The following is a 25,097-nucleotide window of genomic DNA, read 5'->3' as shown; positions in this document are numbered from 1 at the left end:
AGAGAGAGAGAGAGAGAGAGAGAGAGAGAGAGAGAGAGAGAGAGAGAACGAACGAACGCCAGGCACAGTGATCCACACCTGTAATCCTAGCACGTGGGAGGCTAAGGCAGGAGGATTGTTAGGACTCCATTGCTAGTGTACATTACACAGTGAGCTTCAGATCAGCCTGGGTCACAGTGTGAGATTCTGTCTCAAACAAAATACAAAACTGCTGTACATAGTGACGCATGCCAATAACCCCAGCACTTGGGAGGTGGGGGCAGGAAGATGGGGATTTCCAGGTCATTCTCAGGTAGATCACAAGTTTAAGGCCTCCTGGGCTGTGTGAGACCCTGTCTTAGATGTTTTTCTACTGCTGAGATGAGACTCCATGACTAAGAAAACTTATAGAAGAAAGTTTATTGGAGGTTTGTCTACAGTTTCAGAGAGTGAGTCTGTGACCATCTTGGCGTGGACCATGGCAGCAGCAGGCAGGGGCGCTCAGCACTAGCTGAGAGCTTAACCTCTGATCTACAAGCAGGAGGCAGAGAGCTAACTGGGAATGGAGTGGGCTACTGAAAACTCAAAACGCAGCCCTCAGTGGCACGCCTCCTAATCCTTCCTGAACACTTCCACCAACTGGGGACTGGGCATTCAAATACATGAGCCTATAGGTCTGTTCTCATTTAAACCACCACAGGTCCTCCCTCAGAAACAAACCAAGTCAGGCATGGCAGTACACGTCTTTGGTCCCAGCACTCAGAAGGCAGAGGCAAGGGGATCTCTGAGTTCAAGGCCAGCTTGGTCTAGAGATTGAATTCTAGGACAGTTAAGAATGCAGAGAAACACTATGTCAAAAAAAATTAACAACAACAAAACAAAAAAACTATATGAATTTATGGGGGAACATTTCAGAGATTAAGCATGTACAAGCTAGTATGGTGATAGACTTTGCGGGGGGGACTTCACTTTTAAATCATAACACAGTGGGGTTGAAAGGTTGGCTCATCAGTTAAGGGCACTTGTTGCTCTTGCAGAGGACCTGGGTTTGATTCTCAGTACCTAGATGATATATATATATATATATATATATATATATAACTACATGTATAAATGTAAAACTACAGGGTTAAATGAATCAGTATAAGCTCAATAAATGATGGTTGGTATTATAATTTTTTGCTGCATTTATCACACTGCACACTGTTGTTTTTCGTTGACTGTCTTCTCTGTGTCCCTTTTTTGTGTAGATTTGAGACTTGCTACCTCAGAACCTCTTCCATACTGCACAGTGCCTTTGAAAGAGTGAGTGAATAAATGAGCAAACTCACAGCTCTGGAAATATATCCTTCCAACTAGTCTGCATGGGTAGATATTTCTTTACTCCAGCAGGATTAAATTCCCTGAGAGCAAGGAACAGCCTCTGCTTTCTTCTGGGCATATTATGATCTAGAACAGATCTAGAACACAAGGGTCCAATAACTGTTGTGGTTGACTAACACCCAGCCCCCCCAGCAGCAGCCCCACACAGGATCCCAGAGTCACCTACAGCTGGGATAGACATCATCTTTTATTTATACTATTCTTCTTCCAGCTCTGCCAAGAGAGGCTGAGAGACTTGCCTGAAGTCACATAGCAGTTAGCAGTAGGGTTACTGGGTCTCTTCCTCACACTGTCAGTGCCCTTGTATCTGTAACATACAGCTAATTCTATAAAAACTTACCATTTAAGGAAATGGGGAAAGATCAAAATGTTTAATCATGACCCGAGGGACCAGGGGGACTTGGGGACAGTAACAGGAGTTAAGCAAGACCCAACAGTTTTAGTTCTTCATGCCCAAATGTTTAGGATTGCCTGGCAGAGCAGTCAAGACAGCAGGTTTTCATCTTCCACTCAGAGGGACATGGGGGCTGGAGCACTAGCCTTCCTCACAAACAGAATGTCTTTCTGAGCTGCCTCAGAACCCTCAGCCTGCCTTCCTGCAGAAGGCAACAGGGAATGACTGATTCATTAGCCCCTGGGTGGTCCTGGGAAATAGGAAGAAGCGCTGGAGGTGAGAATCTAATCACCACCAGGACATACAGCCAAACTGGAATACAGAGTCCTAAGGAGGAGCAGCCTGAGCCAGAAGCAGGGGAAAGGGAGGTTTGAAAACTAGCCACTCAGGTTCTAAAGGATCACAGTCCTGGCTTCTAAGACCTCATCTAGAGCAGACAGGATGTCCAGTGGGATGCCTGGTTGCATCTTCCTCCAGAGGCTGGCGTTTTCTCTCCCATCACAGGCTGCACGTCAGTCTGGGTGTGGTGGAGAAGACGAAGGACCCTGAGGAAGCCCAGCTACCAGAGAGTCTGCAGCAGAATCAAGGTAAGGATGAAGAAAGAAAGAACAGGTAGCCTGGGCTGTGGCCTCAGAGCAGGGTTGCTGTTCTGTGGAAGAAATGGAGTAGTGTTAACTCAGAGGGCATCCCTTCATCATGTAAGCCTAAGGGAACAGCTATGACTGTCCCCTTCCCATGATGTGTGCTTTAGAGATCTCTAGTATTCACAGCAACCCTTGTACTTTGTCCTTTTGCATGCCTGGTTTGTATTTTCTCCAAGCAGTACAGTAAAAGCTTGAGGTATGTGACAGAGGAAGTCCTACCTGCTGCTGCACCACTGAAAAAGTAGAGTCTGCCCAGTCCTGGGATAAGAGTTGCCTGTGGAAACTCATCTTAGTTGCAATGGCCTTCACTAAGTAGAGGAGAAAAAGAAAAAGATTAGAACAAGTTGCCAGGACGTTCCTCAGACTCCCAAGGCAAGAAGGGGAATGCCAAGGGTCCTGGGGTACAGTGAGAGTGGAATAGCGACTCATTCTGCTTGCTACTTCGAGTTCTTGGGACTTAGATAAGTTGAGCAGGTAGCACAGAGGTCACTCTGGGAGGGGGAGAAGGGCAGAAGGGAGAAAGGTTCAGGTTGGAGGGATGGAGGGCTAGGAATGCTGGACTGAAGAGATGGACATCTGTGTGGACCACTTAGCTGGCTATTCCTCTCTCTCTCTCTCTCTCTCTCTCTCTGCCAGTAGATGATCCAGCTACAGGGTCCGGGGGTACAGGGAGCATACGCACTGAGGCAGGAGTTCTGAGAGAAGGACCTTTCCAGCTGTTCACACTCGTCCTGCAGGTTGCCACTGCCTCGGCAGGTGCAGCTTAAGGCAACGCTAGTGTTGATCTTGCTGATGAAGTTTGGGGTCATGGCAGTGCCTGTCGGGAGAAGGGAGGGGGTGTCAAGGGTTAGACAAATCCAACTCCAGCCTCCATCTTCCTCGGCCTGTCTCAGGACTATACCATCCTGAGTTCAGTCTCAGAGCTGACCGGCCTATTGACTCTCTACGCATGCCCCAGCCTCACCAATTAGCCCCAGGTATGCCCGCAGACATCTGGACTGCTTAGTTGCACAAGTCCCGAGGATGTCCATAGGATGGCAGTGGGTCTGGAAGTCCATCAGGCGTGATCTGGAAGAAAGGAGGTTTTCAGGGTCCCCACTGAGGATCTGGACTTCCCCAGTCCTTCAGCTGGCCACGCCTGTCTTCATGCCAGCTCCTCCTCTGCCTTCAGCTACCCTACCCCAGTTCAGTTAGCAGTGCCCACAGCCCATCACTACGACTGTGGGCTCCACAATCTGCAGTTACATGATCGCAAACCGCTGTTTTCAAGTCTTCCTGACCATAAAACGAGAGGACAACAGTGCGACCAGGCTGACTTTCAGGAGGATGAGCTTCAAGATCGCACATATGGCATTCAGCACAGCACCTGGCCCACATTAAGTGTGTAGCGAATGCCAGCTACTGTGATCATTACCATTCATCCTACAAGCTGTTTTCTCTTCCTGTTGCTATGATAAAATACCCCGACAAAGCAATTTAGGGGAGAAATGGTTTACTTTAGCTCACAATTTCAGGTTACAATCCAGCCTAACGAGGAACTCACGGCAGCAGAAACTGTGACTAACGGAAGTTAGCCGTATCTACCACGCAGAGGAGGGAGAAGGTGAACTTAGACTTAACTCACTCTCTCATTTTATACAGTCCAGGACTCCAAGCCTAGGGAATACTGTCACTCACAATGGGGTGTCCTCCCATTACTGTAATTAAATGGAATCCCCAAGGCTGGAGAGATGGCTCAGCAGCTAAGAGCATTAGCTGCTTTTCTAGAGGACAGGGATTCTTAGCACCACATGGTGGCTCACAACATCTGTAACTCCAGTCTCTTTTGTCTAGATGCCCTTTTCTGGTTCCCAGGGTACCAAACATGTACATAATATACATACATACATGTTGTCAGACAAAATACATATAAAATCAAACTAAGTAAATCTTTAAAACAAACAAACAAACAAACAAACATATCAACCTAATTATATCAGTTATCTTTAGGTGCTAAATTTATGAGCATGCCTTTCTGTATATATTTCTCCAGTTTAAATTACATTTTGTCGCCGGGTGGTGGTGGCGCACGCCTTTAATCCCAGCACTTGGGAGGGAAAGACAGGCAGATTTCTGAGTTTGAGGCCAGCCTGGTCTACAGAGTGAGTTCCAGGACAGCCAGGGCTACACAGAGAAACCCTGTCTCGAAAAACCAAAACCAAAAAAAAGAAAGAAAGAAAGAAAGAAAGAAAGAAAGAAAGAAAGAAAGAGAGAAAGAAAGAAAGAAAGAGTCAGGTCTGACTCCAGCCAGACCTGGTGGCACACACCTTTAATCCCACATAGAAGGAGATAAATATCTGTGAGTTTGAGGCTAGGCTGGTCTACATAGGAAGTTCTGGATCAGCAAGCCTAAATAGATACTAGCTCAATAAAAAGAATAGAAAAGAAAGAAAAAAGAAAGCAGACCCTCAACCTATAAACCAGGAACAAACTGTTTCACTTCTTCCTTCTATGATTCACCCATTTGTAAACTGAGGATGATACAAAATAGTAAAAGCAACTGTCTTACAGGTTTCTTGTGAGGCTTAGACAAGTAAATACTAAGTATTTAAGGCAGCATCAAGTCCTTAAGAACTGGCTGAAAATGTTAGTGTTATTATTGAGAGCTCCGCATATAAGCTTTAAAAACAAAGATTCATTGATTTGTATGTGATTGGGTGGTGTTTGGCTGTCTGTGTGTATATGCATCCTGTGATTCCCCCGTGCCTGTGGAGGGCAGAACATGGAGTTGGATCTCCTGGAACTGGAGTTACAGATGGTTGGGAGCATCGTATGGGAACTGAATTCAGGTCCTCTGCAACAGCCTCTGGTCTCTTTACGTCTAGACATCTCTCTAGCATCTAACCTGGGACTGAAGTGATATCTGTGTGACTTTGAAACATCTCACCCTGCCTCCATACTTATGAGGTGAGATACATACCATACGTAAAAAACTCAAGACACAAATGTGCCTACTTTTGTTGTCTGGATAGAAAACTGTCTGGCAGGAAATGCTCTCCAGATTTCAGTGACAGAATGTTGAATGATGCTTTAGCATATATATTTTTGGATTTTTTATTAGCATATATCAATCATGCATAGTAGTGGGCTTTGTAGTGACATTCCCATTACACTTTTAATTTTCATCTTTTGAGGCAGTCTTGCTGTTTTCAAGATGGTCTTAAATTTCCTCCTGCATCAGCTTCTAAAGTTCTATCTGGTTTTCTGCAAAAACTAGGATGACAAACTGATCCTGTGGGATTCTGGTAGGAGGTGCATTGCTCAGAGTGCTCGACCAAGTGCTGAGACCATGTGTTCAGTAAACATGGTGCTTGTTAAGAACTTGATTTTAGGGGCTGGAGAGATGGCTCAGCGGTCAAGAGCAGTCAATTCCCAGCAATCACATGGTGGCTCACAACCATCTGTAATGGGGTCCGATGCCCTCTTCTGTACTCACAAACATTAAATAAATAAATAAATCTTTTTAAAAAGAACTTTATTCTGAGCCAGGCGGCGGTGGCGCACGCCTTTAACCCCAGCACTTGGGAGGCAGAGGCAGGTGGATTTCTGAGCTCGAGGCCAGCCTGGTCTACAGAGTGAGTTACAGGACAGCCAGGGCTACACAGAGAAACCCTGTCTCGAAAAACAAAACAAAACAAACAAAAAAAACAAACAAAAAAAGAACTTTATTCTGATTTATTTTGAATTTTTGTATTTTTTGAGGCTGGGTCTTACCTAGTTCATGTTGTCCTCAAGTTCAGAATGTATATGAGGATTTCTTAGATTCCTGATCTTTTTCCCTTGGCTTCCAAATGCTGAGTGTTGAGATGTAAGCCACTATCCTGGCTTGGAATTTTATTTCTTTTTAAATTTTTAGCATTGTGGCTTGCTCTGTTTCTTTGAGACATGGTTTCTCTGTGTATCTCTGGCTGGCCTGGAACTTGTTCTGTAGACCAGAGTGGCCTTGAACTCAGAGATCCACCTACCTCTGCCTCCCAAGTGCTGGGATTAAAGGCGTGCGCCACCACTGCCTAGCCCAAGTTGAGGAGTATGTGAGACCGTGTCTAAAAACTGAAAATAAGGTGAAATAATAAAATAGTGTCATGGTCAGAAGGGGTGGGGCATCTGTATAATCTCCCACACTCAGGAAATTCAGGGGGAAGCTTAGGCCACATGATGTAGTGAACAGCCTGTGCTACAGGAAGGGAGAAGGAAGGGCAGGAGGGTGGGTTTCACAAAATATCGAAGGAGAAACAGCCAGTGGGCCAGTGGGCTCAGGGTTCCATGGAATCAGATCCAGCCTTTGCCAGACAGCCAGACCCAGATGCAGAGGCACGCCACATCCCGTCCACCTTGCCCACCCTCACAGGGCACCTGCACAGAGGGTCCGCACGGCAGAAGCTCCGCAGATCCAGGCAATTGGGGGCCACAGAAGGGAGGGCGCAACTGGGGGCGATGGTGTTGCGCCGGCGCTCCCCACAGCTCTCATCGTCGGGGGCGCAGGGACACAGCAGCAGACCCTGAGCGTGGGACTCTGCGGCCTTCTCAAAGAAGGAGCGCAGCTGGGCTAGGCAGAGGTGGCGCTGGCAGCGGAGCCCTGAGCATGCCTCCCCGTAGGCCTTGCGCAGGCGGTCACACTTGTCGTTAAGAGTACACAGCATAGCAAATTTGAGGCAGAGGTCCGAGTCTGTGGGGAGAGTAGTACCAGTCACCAAGCAGTGTCTCACTAGGAAACCCAGCAAACCCCTGATGTGACAAGTAGTTGAGGTGGCAGAAAGGAAGGATTGTCCTGGGTTAAGCCACTCCTAACACTTCTCTCACAAATTTTATCTGGTTCCCTATCTTCATCTTGTCTGGTAAAATTATCATCATCACCACCACCATCATCATCATCCACATACATCTAACACTCACTCATTTATCTGGCATGCAAGCAGCTGATAGCTCGAAAACACAAAACGGGTCCCTGGATCCTATGCGTGAGACCTGATGGTGGGAATCACAAATCGGAAGCTCTGCAACACTCCACAGAACTTCCCGACTGCTCAAAACTGCATATGACTAAATTCTACTTTCTATTCTGCTCAGGGTTTTATTTGTTTGTTGGTTTTTGCTTGCTTGTTTGTTTTTGAGGAGGGTATTCTTTTTATTCTTTTTTTTTTTTAGATTGTGTTTGTGTTATATGTGTGAGTGCCAGTGTGTGTTGTGTGTGAGTGTGTGCATGTGATGCTATGAAGCAGGCGTGGAACCTAGAGGACCATGAGCGAGCTGGGTCTCTTCGTCTGCCATATGGGTCCCAGGAGGTCAGGCTTGGCAGCAAGTGCCTCACCCTCTGAGACATCTCCTTTGTCCACCATTTGTGGAGACAGGGACTCACGTAGACCAGACTGGCCTTGAACTTCTGACCCTTCTCCCAGTCTAGTCCCGCCCCCAAGTGCTGAGATTACAGGTGAGAGCCACCTGCCACAGGGTTAGGTTCCTTGCCCACCTTTCATTTACTGACTCACATGAAAATTCTCCCCTATCCTGAAACTTCATAATTAGAGTGGTATTTTTATGTGTGGGGTTGTAAGGCTTTGTACACGCTATGCACACACCACTGAGCTACACCCTATGCTTCTGATGATACTTTTTTTTTTTTTTTTGGTTTTTAGAGACAGAGCTTCTCTGCATAGCCCTGGCTGTCCTGGAACTCACTCTGTAGATCAGGCTGGCCTCGAACTCAGAAATCTGCCTGCCTCTGCCTCCCAAATGCTGGGATTAAAGGCGTGTGCCACCACTGCCCAGCCTGATGATAGTTCTATTATTCCAGCAGCTGTGATTTTAACAGGTTATTTACTAATTCCTCTTAATGGGTTCACTGTGTATAAATATGGGTTTTCCCTCAAAATACCAATTCTAATATACATAACTGACAATACTATAAAACAATACAAATTCTAATTCTTTTTTTTTTCTTCATCCCCTTTCCTTCTCCCTCTTGCTCTAGCCCTGCTTGCTCCGGCCCCACTTGCACCAGCCCAAAGGTTTTTATTTATTATATGTAAGTACACTGTAGCTGTCTTCAGACACCCCATAAGAGAACATCAGATCTCATTATGGATGGTTGTGAGCCACCATGTGGTTGCTGGGATTTAAACTCATGACCTCCAGAAGAGCAGTCAGTGCTCTTAACCGCTGCACTATCTCACCAGCCCCAAATTCTAATTCTTAAGCTGGGTCTGGTGATGCTGGTATATAATCCCAGCACTCAGAGACACAGGCAGTTGAATCTCTGTGAGCTTAAGGCCAGTCTGACTTTCGTAGTGAGTTCTAGGCCAGCCAGAGCTATATAGTGAGATTTTACTTTAATATATACATACATACATACATACATACATACATACATACATACATACATACAAATAAATTCACCCAGGTATAGGAATGTACTCATATAATTCCAGCACTTGGATACGTAAGAATATGGATAAAAACTTCAACGCCAATCTGGACTACATAGCAAGACCTTGTCTCAAAACAATAAGAAAAATCTTAAACTCTAGTGCCTGTGCCTATTATTTTTTAGATTGGTAGTTCAGAGTGGGCTAGAATTCACACTGTAGCTGAGGATGACCTAAAATTCCTGATCATCCTGCCTCTACTTCTCAAGAACTTGGATTCTCATGTTCTCAAGAACACGGACCACCACACCCAGCTGTGCACTCCTGTATTCTTTCTCAATTAGTTCACAGTTTCATTGTCCTGGGGAAAAAAGCATCACAGCCCTTGCAGAGCTGATGGCTCCCACCCTGAGTGACCCTGTGGGGAATGAAGGCTTGCTACTTTTTTCTGCCCAACACTTCACCTCCCCCACTTCATCAGAATGGTTGATAACAAGCAATTTCGTAGTCCTTAGGGACTTTTGAAAAACTACTTTACTGACCACCTTCAATGTAAATACTCCATTTCAGTGTGTTTTCTCCCGTTGCTGCTCCCACACACCCTTCCTGAGGCCCGGGGCCCCTAATGGGCTCTGGAGGGTTCCCTAGTGAGGGCTGCTTGTTCATGACTCCTGTGAAAGCAGACCATGCACCACAGCTCAGACTTCCATTCGAATTCGGCAAGCAGGGCTTTCCCCTAAAGCCTCCTCAGTCTGTGCTCTGCCAAGGACCAGCCTCATCTTGGAGAGGGGTTCTGAGAGAAAAGGCGTCTGAGAGCAGCGAAAACAAATGACTCCAAGTCAAATTGTGGCTCCAAGCTGTCAGACCAGGTTCTGCTTAAGACAGCTTTCTCTCTGTGATCTGCTTTTTCTCTGTGTTCTGCTTTCTCTCTGTGTGTGTTTTGCTTTCTCTCTGTGTGTGTTCTGCTTTCTCTGGAGATCCCCAGACAGTTCTCTCTCCATTTTCTGTTTGAGACAGTTCTGCAAGTAGTTCTCTCTCGCTATTCTACAAAATTCTCTGGATAGCTCAGCTCTTGCAGATCACAAGCCCCACTTTTATTTTATATATCAATCCAGTCAATCAGTCATTTACTTCAGGTTCCCTTTTGATTATCCTCTGAGTCAGCATCCTAGTGACCACAGCCCCTTGATTCTTAGGAGATAGCAAGCACATTTTTTTTTAACATTGCCAAAGAATTCAGAGATCTGCCGGCCTCTGTTAAGCACAGAAATTACCATTTCTACCAAGCCTAGGCCTAACCTTACTCCATCCAGACCAATCCTAAACTCTGGAATCTGCCTGCCCTTGTAAGCATAAACAAAAAACTTCGCTGGGTGGGATCTCCTGCAATCTCAAAATCTCTTTATCTCCTTGGTATCTTTCTGACAAGTTGGTTCAGAGGGAAAATCTCCAGAGAAAGCAGAACACAGAGAAAGTAGTCTGGAAAGCTGTCTCCAGCAGAACATAGTCCACCAGCTTGGACCCACAGTTTGATTTAGGGCCCTTTGTTTTCGCTGCTCCCAGACGTCCCTTCTCTCAGAACCCCTGTCCAAGCCGAGGCTAGTCCTTGGCAGGTGGTGCTCAAACAGTGACTGGGAGAGGGTAGGTAAGTACACTGAACAAATTTAGTTTGGGACAGATTTCACTTAGGGGTCATAACATCCCTCCCCCATGTAAGATAGAGCTGGGCAAAGGAATGAAGATTTGGTAAATAAAAATCAAATTCAGGCGGGCGGTGGTGGTGCACGCCTTTAATCCCAGCACTTGGGAGGCAGAGACAGGCAGATTTCTGAGTTCGAGGCCAGCCTGGTCTACAGAGTGAGTTCCAGGACAGCCAGGGCTACACAGAGAAACCCTGTCTCGAAAAACCTAAAAAGAATCTACCTCCCACAGGTCAAACTGATTATGTTAATAACCATTACTCAATCCTTTATTAATAACAGTGTCTACTTAAGCCAGTTTCTTTTTCACAGACAAGCTGTTTCTGCCTACCCCAGATACATAAGTAACATGGTATCTTCTTCCTCAGCTGCTTTGTCTTCCTTCAGCAGGTGAAATAAATATCCCAGCTCTTCCCTCTTCGTCCCTTCATGCAACACAGGTGAAGTCCCACTTAAAGGATTCCTTCCAGGACCAAGATTCCCTTAAAACCCTTGCCTCTTTTCAAGGCCTATAAGGACGGACCCCTGGTATGCTGCCGATCAAGCTGTTACAGGCTTCACGTGCCCACCGCCTCCTCTCTCCACCCCGTAGTGACTATTCCACAGGTCTGTTGCTATGATGAAAGAAGGTTGTGATCAGTCATCAAGAGCAATATGGACGGAGATCCCCGACTCTCCTGATGGAGTGGAGGAGGTCCTGCAAACTCTCAATCGTCTGCAGCTGGCTGACCAGGAGAGACCCACACTGTGAGCAGCATCTAAAGAGACAGCCAGAGCTTGATATATTCTGAGCTGAGTCTCACCTATGATGCCATATTTTCTTGGGGGAGATTGCCCTTCTCAGACAGATTTGTTTAAAGAGGCTTTGCATAGGGCTCCCTTGGCTCTCAAGAGATCTAAAAGATTTGCGGCAGCCTTGATATTGGGGACCACAGCCTTAAAAGATGTGATTTCTAGTTTTACTTTATTCACTACATCTTTGGTTAGAGATTCACACAGCACATCATGTAGATCAGTGCCGGGAGCCAAACCCAGGAAATTACCTGCTGTTCTGGGAAAAATAGTCTCAGGGCCCAGGAACTTAGAGAACGTCTGGCATTCCCTGGGTGCTGGTTATAACAATGGGATGGTCTAGGGCAATAAGCATATGACAGTCAGATGGTCTGGGGCAATAAGGATTCAATAGTGGGACACCCCTAAGCAATGACCCTTGCCCAAACTTCCAGGTTTGTTGTATCTTTATAACCTACCCTCAAAATTAAAGTTTCAGAGTTTGATCAGAACCCCAGACTTGCTCAAATTCTTTGTGTCTCTTGTCCCTTCATTCTTTCTCCCCCTTCCCTAGGGTCTTGTCCAATCCTCCATGGGCTGGGGCAGATCAGTTATCCAAAATGTGTCAATAGGACTTATGATCCAGGAGATGATTGACAGGGGACTTCAAGCTAGGCGTAATGCTTCAGAGGAAGCAGTTCTACTTATGAGAAATCAAATTCAAAATATTAAGATCAGGCTCTCAGTGCGGTGCCATTCACTGCTGCGTTGTGTTTGTGCCACCCCCTTGGAATATAACACTTCTGAACATGGCTGGTTTTATGTTCAGTCTGATTTAAAGGGGTTTTGGAACAATTCTAATTTGGCTTTGGATACGAGTTCCCTACATCATAGGATCATGGATACGAATAACTCTAGAATGGATACACTTCTACTGAGGAAATGTCTTTGGCTTTTGCCCTTGTTGTGCGTGGGCACACAGCTTCGTCTTCCTGGATGACTTTGCCGATGAATGGAGGAGTCGACGTTGGTTTATTCTTACTGCTTTTGTTTCTCCTTCCAGTTGGCATCAAGCAAGTCAAACACTCATGGTCAACATTTGCACCCTCAAATTAAAAACAAAAGAGGGGGACATTTTGGGTCTGTCATAGCCTTGGTGAGGATGGAATGGCATGGCTCCTTCCTGTGGGACGGGCCAGCAGGCGTAGGCCTCCATGAGTGTTGATGGTTGCTGTGGGCATAAGGCTTGTTTGTACAATAATGTACATAATTTTACATCCCTTCTCTCTGTTAGTGTCAATGACTCTGTGATAGTCAGAGATAGCAGGAGTCCTGGAGGCGAAAGGTGTAACTAATGTCTTAGCAAAATGGTAAATGCCGGGGCCTTCAGGACAGCCCTTAAGGCTGTGAAAAATAACTCTAAAAACATGAGTTCAAAAGTATATAATTTCTCAGCTATGCAAAATATAAGGATGCAATATGGATTATATGCGGGGCTTCATGAATCCAAAGGAAGAGAAACAGCTGTACTCTGAGCCTATGTGTCAGAAAGATATTAAGGAAGGAAATAAAGCGATTTAGGGAGTAGTGATCACTCACAGGAGACCCCACCCGGCTGGGTTTTGTTTCTTAGTTTATGTTTACAAGGGCAGGCAGATTCCTGAGTTCAGGGTTGGCCTGAGACAGAGCAAGGTTAGGCCTAGGCTTGGTAGAAATGGTAATTTCTTTCTTTCTTTCTTTTTTTTTTTTTTTTTTTTTTTTTTTTTTTTTTTTTTTTTTTTTTGGTTTTTCGAGACAGGGTTTCTCTGTGTAGCCCGGGCTGTCCTGGAACTCACTCTGTAGACCAGGCTGGCCTCGAACTCAGAAATCCACCTGCCTCTGCCTCCCAAGTGCTGGGATTAAAGGCGTGCGCCACCACCGCCCGGCAAGAAATGGTAATTTCAGTGCAATGTTAAAAATGTGCTTGCTGTCTGCTAAGAATCAAAGGTCTGGGGTCCTGGATGCTGATCCAGAGGATAATCAAAAGAGAACCTGGAGTAAATGACTGGATTGATATGTAAAATAAAAGACAAGGCTTATGATCTGCAAGAGATGAGCTATCCAGAGAATTTTTTTAGAATAGCGAGAGAACTGCTCAGAACTGTCTCCAGCAGAGGGCGGGGAAAAATATATATAGAGAGAGAGCTGTCTGGAGATCTTCAGTGAAAGCAAAACAAGCTGGAAAGTTGTCTCAGGCAGAACCTGGTTTGCCAGCTTGGACCTACGATTTGACTTGGAGTCTTTTGTTTTCGCTGCTCCCAGACACCCCTTCTCTCAGAACCCCTCTCTAAGTCGAGGCTGGTCCTTGGCAGTGCTGCCCTCAGAGCCCAGCCCCAGCCTCCCTTTCCCCATCCTTGGCTTGTCCTCCGCACCTGGTTTGAGCATGCTCAATTTGCTGAGATTCATTTTCCAGGGTTTGCTGGTCACTGTATCTTCATAGGGTGAAACATCCAACTCGTAGTCACCTAGAGAGAATAGGGAGTGTGTGAATGCCGAGGACAAGGACCTTTGAAGGGGAGCAGGGGGGCTTGAACCTGCTGGGTATGACTTCAACGCCTTGTACATCAAAAGAAAAGATATAGCCTCTTCTTACCTAGAGCTGCGAGCCATGCAGAGATGGGAATCCAGAGTCCTGAAGATACAGCACATTGGATTTTAGTACCCCCCCTCTCTCTTTCATACACACACACACACACACACACGTCATTTCATCCCTCCTACAAGATTTTGAGTTGGTAAGAAGAAACTGAGAATGAGGGGTTAAGTGACTTGCTTGGATTCACATTAGCTTAATAAGAAGGAGAACTGGGCTAGTCTGTGGTACTGCACGCCTTTTACCACAGCACTCTGGGACATCTGCATATCTCTATGAATTAGAGGCCAGCCCGGTCTATATACCAAGTTGCATGCCCACCAGAGCTACACAGCAAGATTTTCTCTCAAAGAAAAGGGTTAGGTCTGTAGGGGGGCTATAAAAATCTACACTGGGCCGGGTGGTGGTGGCGCACGCCTTTAATCCCAGCACTTGGGAGGCAAAGGCAGGCAGATTTCTGAGTTCGAGGCCAGCCTGGTCTACAGAGTGAGTTCCAGGACAGCCAGGGCTACACAGAGAAACCCTGTCTCGAAAAACAAAAAACAGAAAAAAAAAAAAAAAGAAAAGAAAAAAGAAAAAAAATCTACACTGGTTCCAGAATTTCTGTTCCTAAGTATAGACATTGCCTGTGCAACAATCAAGCAAGGAGGTGCTTTCTCTTGCCATTAAGGAAGAGACAGAAAGGATTGTGTTCTAGGCTTAACAACTGGCTATGGAGACACATGATATAGCACAAAAATGGAAGTGAGTGAGGCCAGGTACTGAGTTGGACCAAAAAGAGAAAAATCAGGAAAAGATACAGTGACCTTACAACCAACACATTTCTCCCAGTCACCCCGTGGGACTATAGTCTCCTGATGGGAACATAATTAAGTTATAACATGGCAGGTGCTCGATAAATGCTAATTAATAAATTAATGCTAATTAATAAACCAAATAAATAATAAATCTAAATCAATCAGACTGGAAGAAAGAGGTGGGCTTGCTGGGTGCCACCCAAGAGGCTTTTGTAAATGCATCTTGAGGACTGGAGGAACATGGGTGATGTCACACAAACTGAAGAGTGTGGGCTTTAAGAAAAGAAGACCTGGGAGCTCCTAAAGGGGCAGCAGGAAGTGGGGGAACCCAGAAATGCCTCTGGGAAAGATCAAAAAGAGAAGTGATTAGGCGGAGGAGTGGAAAGCAGGGACTAGGAACGTAGCAGATGGTGATATCACTTCCAGTGTCAGCCCTGTCACCCAAGCCTGTGGGAGCATCTCATCTCCCACTGTCACCATGGTACTTCTGTCTTAGGGTTTTACTGCTGTGAACAGATACCATGACCAAGGCAACTCTTACAAGGACAACATTTAATTGGGGCTGGCTTATAGGCTCAGAGGTTTAGTCCATTATCATCATGCCAGGCATGGTGCTATAAAAGGAATTGAGAGTTCTGCACTGATCCAAATGCAGCTAAGAAAGGACTGACTCTTCTACCTTGGGTGGAGCTTAAGCATAGGTCCTAAAGACCACCCCCACAGTGAGTCACATCCTCCAACAAGGCCACACCTCCTATAGTAGCCCTTCCCGTGGGCCATTCAAACCACCACAACTTCCACGCTGCCTGTGAGAAGAATACACGTGCTCAGCCCACTGGTCTCAGGCTTGGCCGTGCGACTTGCTTTGGCAGAAGGAGTTTAGGCAGAAATGATGTCAATCATATCGGAGCAGAAGTTTTAAGAACCATTACATGGTTCTGCTGCTCCTCCTTTCTCCCTACCAGTCTGAGTCCTCCATGAAGACCAAAGGTAGAACAAAGTTAGCGGTGGGAGAGCTGGCGTCAGATGACACATGAGCAAGACACACATTTCCCCTTTCTAAAGTCAGTGGTCTGGTGAGCACTGTGGGGAGGGCTGGGGGTCTCAATGCTCCCAGAACAAAGGCCTTGCCTTTGTTAGATCCCTAGCTCCAGAAAAGGGGAAAAAATTCAACTAAGAGGAGAAAAAGAAATTGAACACAGTATTTGGAAATAGATTTCTATGGTAATAACTTTTTTTTTTTTTTTGGTTTTTCCAGGCAGGGTTTCTCTGTGTAGTTCTGGCTATCCTGGAACTCACTCTGTAGACCAGGCTGGCCTCGAACTCAGAAATCCGCCTGCCTCTGCCTCCCAAGTGCTGGGATTAAGGTAATAACATTTTTAAAACAAGTGGCTTTGCTTTATGATTGGGCAGTTGGAGGTGAGGAGGCTGTTACTTAGGCTGAAGAGCAGCATTTCGCAGGCAGGGCCAAAGCACTTGGTAACACTGTTACTTGCAATGACTGGGAAGACAGCACAGGAGGAAGATGGTGAATGAGCTTGTACTTTCCAGAGAAGAAGCTGAGACAGAGAAGTTTGTTGCTATGTATTGATTATTATTGGCTGTGACTGGTAAGGTGCTGTAAGACTAATAGAAGCTCAGAGAAGAACTATCCAAGTTGTCCTAAAGGTAGGGAACTAGCCACTTGGGAAGCTAAAGCAAAAGAATTGCTTAAGCCCAGGAGTTCCAGACCAACCCGGGGCAACATAGTGCAATCTCATCTCCAATAACAACAAGAACAATAATAATCAAACCTTGGTCAATTAAAGTGCTTGCAGTGCAGGTATGAGAATCTGAGCTTAGATTACCAGCACCACATTAAAAGCTGGGCATGGAGGCTTTAACTTGCTGTGGTATAGAGACAGGCAGATCAGTGGGGTATCTAGCAAAATCATCAAGATCCAGGTTTAGGAAGAGATTCTTATCTCAAAACATAAAGTAGAGAGAGATAGAAGATAATCTGATATCAACCACTGGCCCACTGGCCTCCAAACATACACTCACAAACACACATACACACACTAACACATACACTCACACACATACACAACTGCTAGCCTCCAAACACACACACACACACACCATATGTACTCACACACATATATACACACTCATACACATCACATATACATACATCCACACCATACATACACACATATGACTGCTGGCCTCCAAACATACACACACATAGGATTAAGAGATGCAAGTTTTGCCGGGCAGTGGTGGCGCACACCTTTAATCCCAGCGCTTGGGAGGCAGAGGCAGGCGGATTTCTGAGTTCGAGGTCAGCCTGGTCTACAGAGTGAGTTCCAGGACAGCCAGGGCTACACAGAGAAACCCTGTCTTGAAAAAACAAACCAAAAACAAAAAAAAAAAAGAGAGAGAGAGAGAGAGAGAGAGAGATTAAAGCAATGATTCTCCTATGGAGGCCTGACAAGGGCACGAGACGTTTTTTGTTTTGGTTTGTTTGGTGTTTTGAGAGAGCATTTCTCTGCGTAGCTTTGACTGTCCTGGAACTTATACTATAGACTAGGTTGGGCTCGAACTCACTGAGATGCAGTTGTCCCTGCCTCCAGAGTGCTAGGATTAAAGGTATATGCCACCACCTGGCTAAGGCAAGGAACTTTTAATTAGGTCTAGAAGGAGATACATATTTTAAATTGTGGGAAAGGCTACTGGGCTCATGAGATGGCAGAAATAAAAAACATAAAAAGCAATTATGTGTTGTTCAGCCAAGAGCTACCAATCCATATTAAAAGAGACTATGAGACAAAATTCCCAACATCCTTCAGACAGGAAGCAGGCTGAGAATATTGTTCAATCCCCCAAGGAGGTTGCAGTCTCTAGTGCCCATTTTAACCATAGTCAAAGAGAATAATAGAAAAGCAAGAACCTGGCAGAGGGCTGGGCCAAGAGCCCTAGAGAACAATGGACTGGGCAGATCCACTGCTAGTGAGGGGAACATCCCTCATCCTAGGGAAGAGGCCTTTCAACATCGGCTGTGTGCCCACATGCCCGCATGCCTGCATGCCTCCCATCCAGCCCTTTCTTCAAGAGGAGTTATTTGTGTCTCAATTCTGTTCTTTACCGTGGGAACGGAAGGCAGGTGACTTGTCTTTTCAATGTACAGGTTTCTAGATCAAGAGGAGCCAGATCCAGACCCAGCAGAGAAAATCCCATGAGCCTGGACATATGCCCATGTTCCCAACACTCAAAGGTTGAGGGCAGGAAGATCACATGTCTAAGACCCTTGGGCAAACATATAAAAGTGTCCAAGTGCCAGACATGGTGTGGTATCCCCAGAGCTGGAGTTACAGTCATAAGTTTCCTCCTGGGTGCTGGGAATTGAACCCAGGTCCTCCAGAAAAGCAGCCAGTGCTCGTAACTGCCAAGCCAACTCTGAAGCCTTCCTCCCCATCCCCACCTTTTTTTGGGGAGACAAGGAATCTCTCTGGCCTGGGACTCATCAAGCAGGTTTAGCTGTCTGGCCAACACACCCCAGGGGTCTGCCTATCTGCTTCTCCAGCGCTGGAATTACAAATATCACCTGCCCATTTGTTTTAGTTTTTAATGTGGGCTTTGAGATCACACTTAAGTCTTCATGTTTGTAGGGTTACCTGAGCTACACACTCCCAGCCCTTTACAGTCTTTTTTGTTTGGAGTGTTTATGTTGTTGTTTGAGACAGAGTCTCACTAGCATAGCGTATCCTCAAATCTGTGGGGAATCCTCCTACCCCCATCTCTTGAGTGCTGGGATTCCAAGCCTTTCCATGCCCACCTATGGAAATCTTTTTTGTTACCACAACATAATCCATAAAAAGCTCAGTGGTAAACCTAGCAGTAGTAGCATATGCCTTTAATCCTAGCACTAGGGAGGCAGAGGCAGGAGGATCTCTAAGTTTGAGGCCAGCTTGGTCTTAGAGTGAGTTCTAAGACAGCCAGGACTACCCAAAGGAACCTTGTCTTGAAAAACCAAAAGTTAGTTAGTTAATTAATTAATTAGTTAATTAATTAAAAAGCTGACCAGTAGAGACAGGTGCCTATGAAAAGAGACAAATGTGAATCTTCTCTTTGGCCCCCATGTGCCTTCTCTCTTGCTGTCTCCTGACTAGTGAGTGATAGCCTTTCTGTTAAAGACTGTAATGACTGCTTCCTGCTCCCGTGAACCAGTCGATTCCAGGGTTTTCTGGACCTGTTTATGAATTTAGACTCCTCATTTTCTCTCAATATCCTGTTCAGGAAGTCCTCAGGTTGGGATTCTCCCTGGTTTAGAGCTTGTGAAGAGAAAGATACAGGTAAGAAAAGTGGGCAAGCAAAATGGCTCTTGCCACCAAGCCTGACAGCCTGTGTTTGCTTCACAGAACCTACATGTAGAAGAAGAGAATCAATTCTATAAAACTGTCTTCTGAGCTCCACATGCACACCCTGGCATGGATATAAAACATATCTGCACATATGAATAAATAAATAATTTTTTTGTTTTTTTTTTTTGAGACAGGGTTTCTCTGTGTAGTTCTGGCTGTCCTGGAACGCACTCTGTAGACCAGGCTGGCCTCAAACTCAGAAATCTGCCTGCCTCTGCCTCCCAAGTGCTGGGATTAAAGGCGTGCGCCACCACCGCCCAGCAATAAATAATTTTTTGAGACAGGGTTTCCCCATGTAGCCCTGACTGTTCTAGAACGAGCTCTGTGGACTAGGCTGGCCTTGACCTCAGAGACTTGTCTGCCTCTGCATCCCGACTGACAGGATTGAAGGCATGGGTCACTGTGCTGAAAACATTTTAAAAAGGAAGGTAGAAATAGGTATAGGAGAGGGTACAATTTTAAGGAGCAAGAAGACAATGCCAAATTGTCCCTCCATCTCTTACTGATCCCACATGCAGAATTCATTTATTCCCCACAAAATATTAACCATATGGCCTGTCCTACATACACCATCTAGAAATGACTTCCCCAAATCCACCCTCCCTACTTGCTCACTGTAGGACGGTGGCCTTACCAAGGCTTCGGGCAGGGTGAACGGTCCAATAAATGTCCAGACAGGTAGCTTGGTGCTTCATGCGCCGGTGGCACCTGCAGTCTAGCAGAGAGCTGTTCCTGAGCTGTTCTGCTGCCTCTAGGCAGTCTGCAGTCATGGCAGACTCCTCCAAGAGCAAGGGCCTGCTCACACTGGAGGTGCAAGAGGCCAGGCGCTGGTAGGCAGCCTTGCAAGCGGGATTAGCCTCACATCTCCTTCTGGCCTGGGTACAACTGTTCACAAGTCTGTGCTCTGTGGGAAGGGAGTTTCCTGCAAAGTCAGAAATCAAATGAGTCCACAAAATCTGCCTGGAAATACTAAGTCATGTAGGGTAGGGGAGATTGCCGATAAAACCATGAAAAAATCTTAGGGTACCACAAAAGCCTAAGAATAAGTGTGGAGGGTGCTGAAGAGATCAGCAGCTAAGAGCACTGACTGCTGCTTCCAGAAGACCCAGGATCGACCCTCAGCACCTATATGGTGGTCTCAAAGCTGTCCATACCTCCAGTTTCAAGGGATCTATTACTCTCTTCTGACTACCAAGGGTACCTGCATCCTGAGTTGATATATATAATACGTATATATATAGAAAGTGTGGACTGGACAACCTGCAGACATTAACATATATACAAAGCAGACAAGGCCCAAGAGGAGATGAGGATGGGAAGAGGTTGCTCAGTCTCTAAGGAGGCCGAGAAGGCCAGGTATTTGGAAGTAAACTTAACGATCCTTCCAGGCATGGGAGAAGAAGGTCCTGGGCTGAGCCATACCACAGGCTTCCATCATAACCAGGGTTGAGAGTATTGTGGGAGCACCAAATGAAAGTTAGCAATGACTTTGAGTCTTTTGTTTGAAACATCTTGCTGGGCAGTGGTGGCGCACGCCTTTAATCCCAGCACTTGGAAGGCAGAGGCAGGCAGAGGCAGGCGGATTTCTGAGTTCGAGGCCAGCCTGGTCTACAGAGTGAGTTCCAGGACAGCCAGGGCTATACAGAGAAACCCTGTCTTGAAAAAAGCAAAAAAAAAAAAAAAAAGAAAGACAGACCTTAAGGTACACTGGTGAGATAGCTCAGTGAGTAAAGATGGTTGCCACCAAGGCTGACAACCTAAATTCAATCCCTAGTGGAAAGAGGAAACCAACTTTCAACAGTTGAGGTATGGTGTGCATCCTCACACCCACAATTAAATCGAACGTCGTTATTAAAGTGGGGGGGGGTTGACCAAGATCAGTTGCAATTCAGTCCCCACTATGCGTCAGGGCACATCACAGCTGTTTAAAGCAGTGGTTCTCAAGCTGTGGGTTGTGACCCCTTTGGAGTTAAATGTCCCTATTACAGGGTCGCATATCAGATGTTCTGCATATCAGATATTTGTAACATGATTCATAACAGTAGCAAAATTACAGTTATGACCTAGCAACAAAATAATTTTATGATTGGGAGTCACCCAAATACAAGAAACTGTATTAATTGGTTGTCTTATTAGGAAGGTTGAGAACCACTGGTTTAAAGTCACAGTTTGGGGCTGGAGAGATGGCTTAGTAGTTAAGAGAGAGGACTGGCTGCTCTTTCAGAGGACCTAGATCCAATTCTCAGCACCCACACGGTGGCTCATGGCCATGTGTAACTTCAGTTTTAAGGGATCCCATACTCCCTTCTGGTCCCCTCCAGCATCAGAAATGCATGTGATACACACATATACATGCAGGCAAAACGCTCATATACATAAAATAATAATATAACCTAAAAGTCAAGTGTCCTGACCCTAGGATACTTTTGAAAATTTAAGTGAAAATTTTAGCAGTCCTTGTTAATTTTGCCCACCCAGTGCTATCATAAATAAGTTCAACAAGTCCTGTTGCTCAACAAGCTATCTGGAATCTGCCTGTCATTTTCCTTGACCAGGTCTCCACACAGGCCTCCCTGGTTGTATCTTCCAAATCCACTCTCTCACATCTTCTGGATATCTTTTGTAAGCTAGAAAACCTTTTCTTAAAAAACTTCCATTGCATATCAGATATCCTGCACACCTTATATCTGCATATTCACACTGCATAAAATTTACCTTCCTTTACAATTTTTTTTATTAAATTTATGAAGGGCATGTGTACCATAGCGCATGTGTGGGTGTTAGAGGAAACTTACAGGGCTTGGGCCTCTCCTACCATGCAGGTCCCAGGAATTGATCTCAGGTCCTCAATGGTAAGGGCCGTTACCCACTGAGCCACCCAGCCAGCTCCCCAGATCTACCTTCTTATCTATTTTGTGTATATGTTGCCTTCACGAATGTATGTGCATTGTGTGTGTATGTGTATGTGTGTTGCCCACGGAGGCCAGAAAGCGGGGCGGGGGGTAGGATATCCTGGAACCAGAGTTTGACACAGTTGTGAACCTTTAGGTGGGTACTGAACACCAAAACTGAGTCTTCCACCAGAGCAGCAAAGTGTTCTTAATCACTGAGTTAAGTCTCCAGCCCCGCATGCTTGACTTTGGGGGAAGATTATCAAGTTCTTTTCAGCAGAAGCTACATTTTTAGATTCCCACCACCAACCTGCAAGGATTCCAGTTCCTCCTCAGACTTACCAAGGCCTGTTACATTCCACTTTTATTTCTATTCTGGCCTTCCTCATGGGTGTAGAGTATTAGCACAGACACAAGTGGCTTTCATGTGTACTTCTCTAATAACTAAGGTTTGCTGAGCATATTCTTATGTGCTTGTTAGCCATTTGTATATCCTCAGTAACAAACTGAAGACTAAGATATAGGAAAAGTCCATGAATAAAAGATGTATAGATAAATGAATTTTATAACCTGAATACATCTATGTAACCAGCATCCAAGTAAAGAGGCAGAACATTACCCATGGTCCCAAAGGCCTCTTCTAGGCACCTCCAAGAAAGCCAGTATCTTCTTGTTGGTGGTGGTTGTTTTGTCTGTCAAGACAGGGTTTCTCTGTGTAACCCTCCCTCTCCTGGAACTTGCTCTGTAGACCAGGCTGGCCTTGAACTCACAGATCTGCCTGCCTATCTCTCCCAAGTGCTGGAATTAAAGGGGTGTGCCACCAAGCTGGGCTTTGAAAACCAGTATTGTATTGCTAACATTAGAGATCAGTTTTATTTTCAGTCACTTAATAATATGTCCAGTTTTTGCATCTTGGGATGTATGCATTTACGTGTATGTTTGTTTACTTATGTGGCATATTGCCTGTGTGACACTTATACATGCAGGACACGCACATATGTACACACACGTGGAAGCTGCAGCAGCACATAGGGTGTCTCGTTCTCTGCTTGTGGCCTTGCTATGACATCTCTCACTAGGCTAGAAGCTCACTGTTCGGCTAGGCTGGCTGCCAGCAAGCTTTCAGAATCTCCCTGACTCTGTCCTACAGTGCCAGGGTTATAGGTATACATAGCTGGGCAGATTTTTTTTTTTTAACTGTGAATACTAGAACTCAAATCCTCACACTTACCAGGAAATCACTCTTATATACTGAGGCATCTCTCTAGCTCCACCTCCCCCCCTTTTTTTTTCTTTTCTTTTACGCAGTCTTGCTAAGTGGCCCAATTTACCCCAGGAGCTCAAGCTGTTCTTGAATTCTCCACTTTCTCTCCTTCCTCAGACTCCTGAGTTCTGAGATTACAGGCATGAGCCACTCACTGTGCAGGACACAATTTCTTTTGCTCACTGCAACACTAGTGAAATTTACCCACAGTAGTGAGGGTTTGTCAATAGCAAAATCCATGAAAGGTGACAATAATTCTGTCACTTACTAGCTGTGTGGCTTTCTATCTTTTTTCTTCTTTCTTTTCTTTAAATGGAGTCTCATTCTGTAGCCCAGCACTGGTTGGCCTAGAGACAATCCTCTCAAGTGTGAATCACCATGACCATTTAAAAGTCCATGTTTGTTTTTTGAGACAGGCCCTCAGGTAGTTAAGGTTAGCCTCAGACTTTCTAGATAGTGGAGAATGCCCTTGAACTTCTGAACTCCTGCCTCCCCCTTCCAAAAACTGGGATTACAGGCCTGCACCACCATTTACAGTTTAGAAGCCTTGTCTAGGTGGGCAAAATATCCTTTTCTACCAAGCTATGAAATTATTGCAGGCTGTTATTTGACCTCTACATCTTTGCCCTCCATCCCATCAAATAAGTAATCAAATGTAAAAGATAAAGGAGGAGGAAGAAGAAGAGGAGGAAGAGAAAGAGGAAGAGGAGGAGAGCACCATAGAGATGGTTCAAATCTTAAGAGAGAACAATGTTCTTTTGGAGGACCTGATTCCCAGCACCCACATCAGAGAGCTCACAACTGCTTACAACTTCAGTTCCAGAGTATTCAAGGCCCCTTTCTGGCCTTCACTGGCACAAATAATTCAGATACACACACACACACACACACACACACACACACACAGACAGACACACAATGAAATAATGAAATAAATCTTTTAAAATTTTTAAAAAGAAAGTAAATAAAAGGGGGGGCTAGAGAGTTAGCTCAGAGGTTAAGAGCACGTGCTGCCTCTGCAGAGGACCTGTGCTCAATTCCAGCATCCATATTATCACATCCGCTGTGATGTCACTCCCAGGAAATCATGCACCTTCTTCTAGACTCCTCAGAAACTGCACACAGTGGTACACAAACAGACTCAGGGGCTGGAGAGATGGCTCAGCGGTTAAGAGCACTGACTGCTCTTCCAGAGGTCCTGAGTTCAATTCCCAGCAACCACATGCTGGCTCACAACCATCTGTACTGGGATCTGATGCCCTCTTCTGGTGTGTCTGAAGACAGCTACAGTGTACTCACATACATAAAATAAATAAATATTTTAAAAAATTTATATGTGTGTGTGTGTGTATAAAATAAAAGTCTTTTTTGATAACTTTATATGTGTAAGATGGGGGCAAAACTCTTGAATTTTCAAAAGTATTTAAGGAAGGCATGAGATTTACTTACATTGTGCTGTCTGTATGTGTATGTGTGGAACATGTGGTGCATATTCCTAATGACCAAGGATGTTGAACAAAAATGAGAAAAGCTTGCTAGACATGTTAGTGCATACCTTTAATCCCAGCACTTAGAAGGCAGAGACAGGAAGATCTCTGTGAGAAAGAGAAGACGAGAAGAGAAGAAGAGAAGAAGAGAAGAGGAGAAGAGAGGAGAGGAGAGGAGAGGAGAGGAGAGGAGAGGAGAGGAGAGGACAGAAGAGATCTTTACCAAAAGGGGGTCATGGATTTAAGCAAGTTGAGAATTTTACAAAGTTTAAAGAGACACTTATTTCAAATAAATATGGGTTAGTGGCTGATTGAAAGAAGTATTATTGCCGTCAGGCAGTGGTGGCTCAT

At 45.3% G+C, this 25,097-nt stretch overlaps 1 protein-coding gene across 1 annotated transcript in view; it reads right to left on the bottom strand.

Annotated features, from left to right (window-relative positions):
- Positions 1-1,520: 1,520 nt before the first annotated feature.
- Positions 1,521-25,097, bottom strand: part of Gfra3 (GDNF family receptor alpha 3) — a 28,024-nt gene continuing 4,447 nt past the window's right edge. Inside the window, exons 2-8 of the mRNA XM_028762830.1 lie at positions 19,739-20,026; positions 13,684-13,776; positions 6,793-7,105; positions 3,365-3,468; positions 3,083-3,217; positions 2,620-2,708; positions 1,521-2,405 (exon numbers count right to left, since the gene is read on the bottom strand). Of these exons, the coding sequence (XP_028618663.1) occupies positions 2,316-2,405; positions 2,620-2,708; positions 3,083-3,217; positions 3,365-3,468; positions 6,793-7,105; positions 13,684-13,776; positions 19,739-20,026 (1,112 nt within the window). The 3' untranslated portion in view covers positions 1,521-2,315. The remainder of the gene's footprint in view (positions 2,406-2,619; positions 2,709-3,082; positions 3,218-3,364; positions 3,469-6,792; positions 7,106-13,683; positions 13,777-19,738; positions 20,027-25,097) is intronic.

This window comes from Grammomys surdaster, unplaced genomic scaffold, assembly GCF_004785775.1.
Source record: "Grammomys surdaster isolate TR1022 unplaced genomic scaffold, NIH_TR_1.0 135, whole genome shotgun sequence".
In the NCBI taxonomy this organism is placed as follows: Eukaryota; Metazoa; Chordata; class Mammalia; order Rodentia; family Muridae; genus Grammomys; species Grammomys surdaster.
This window is presented reverse-complemented; position numbering and strand designations above follow the sequence as displayed.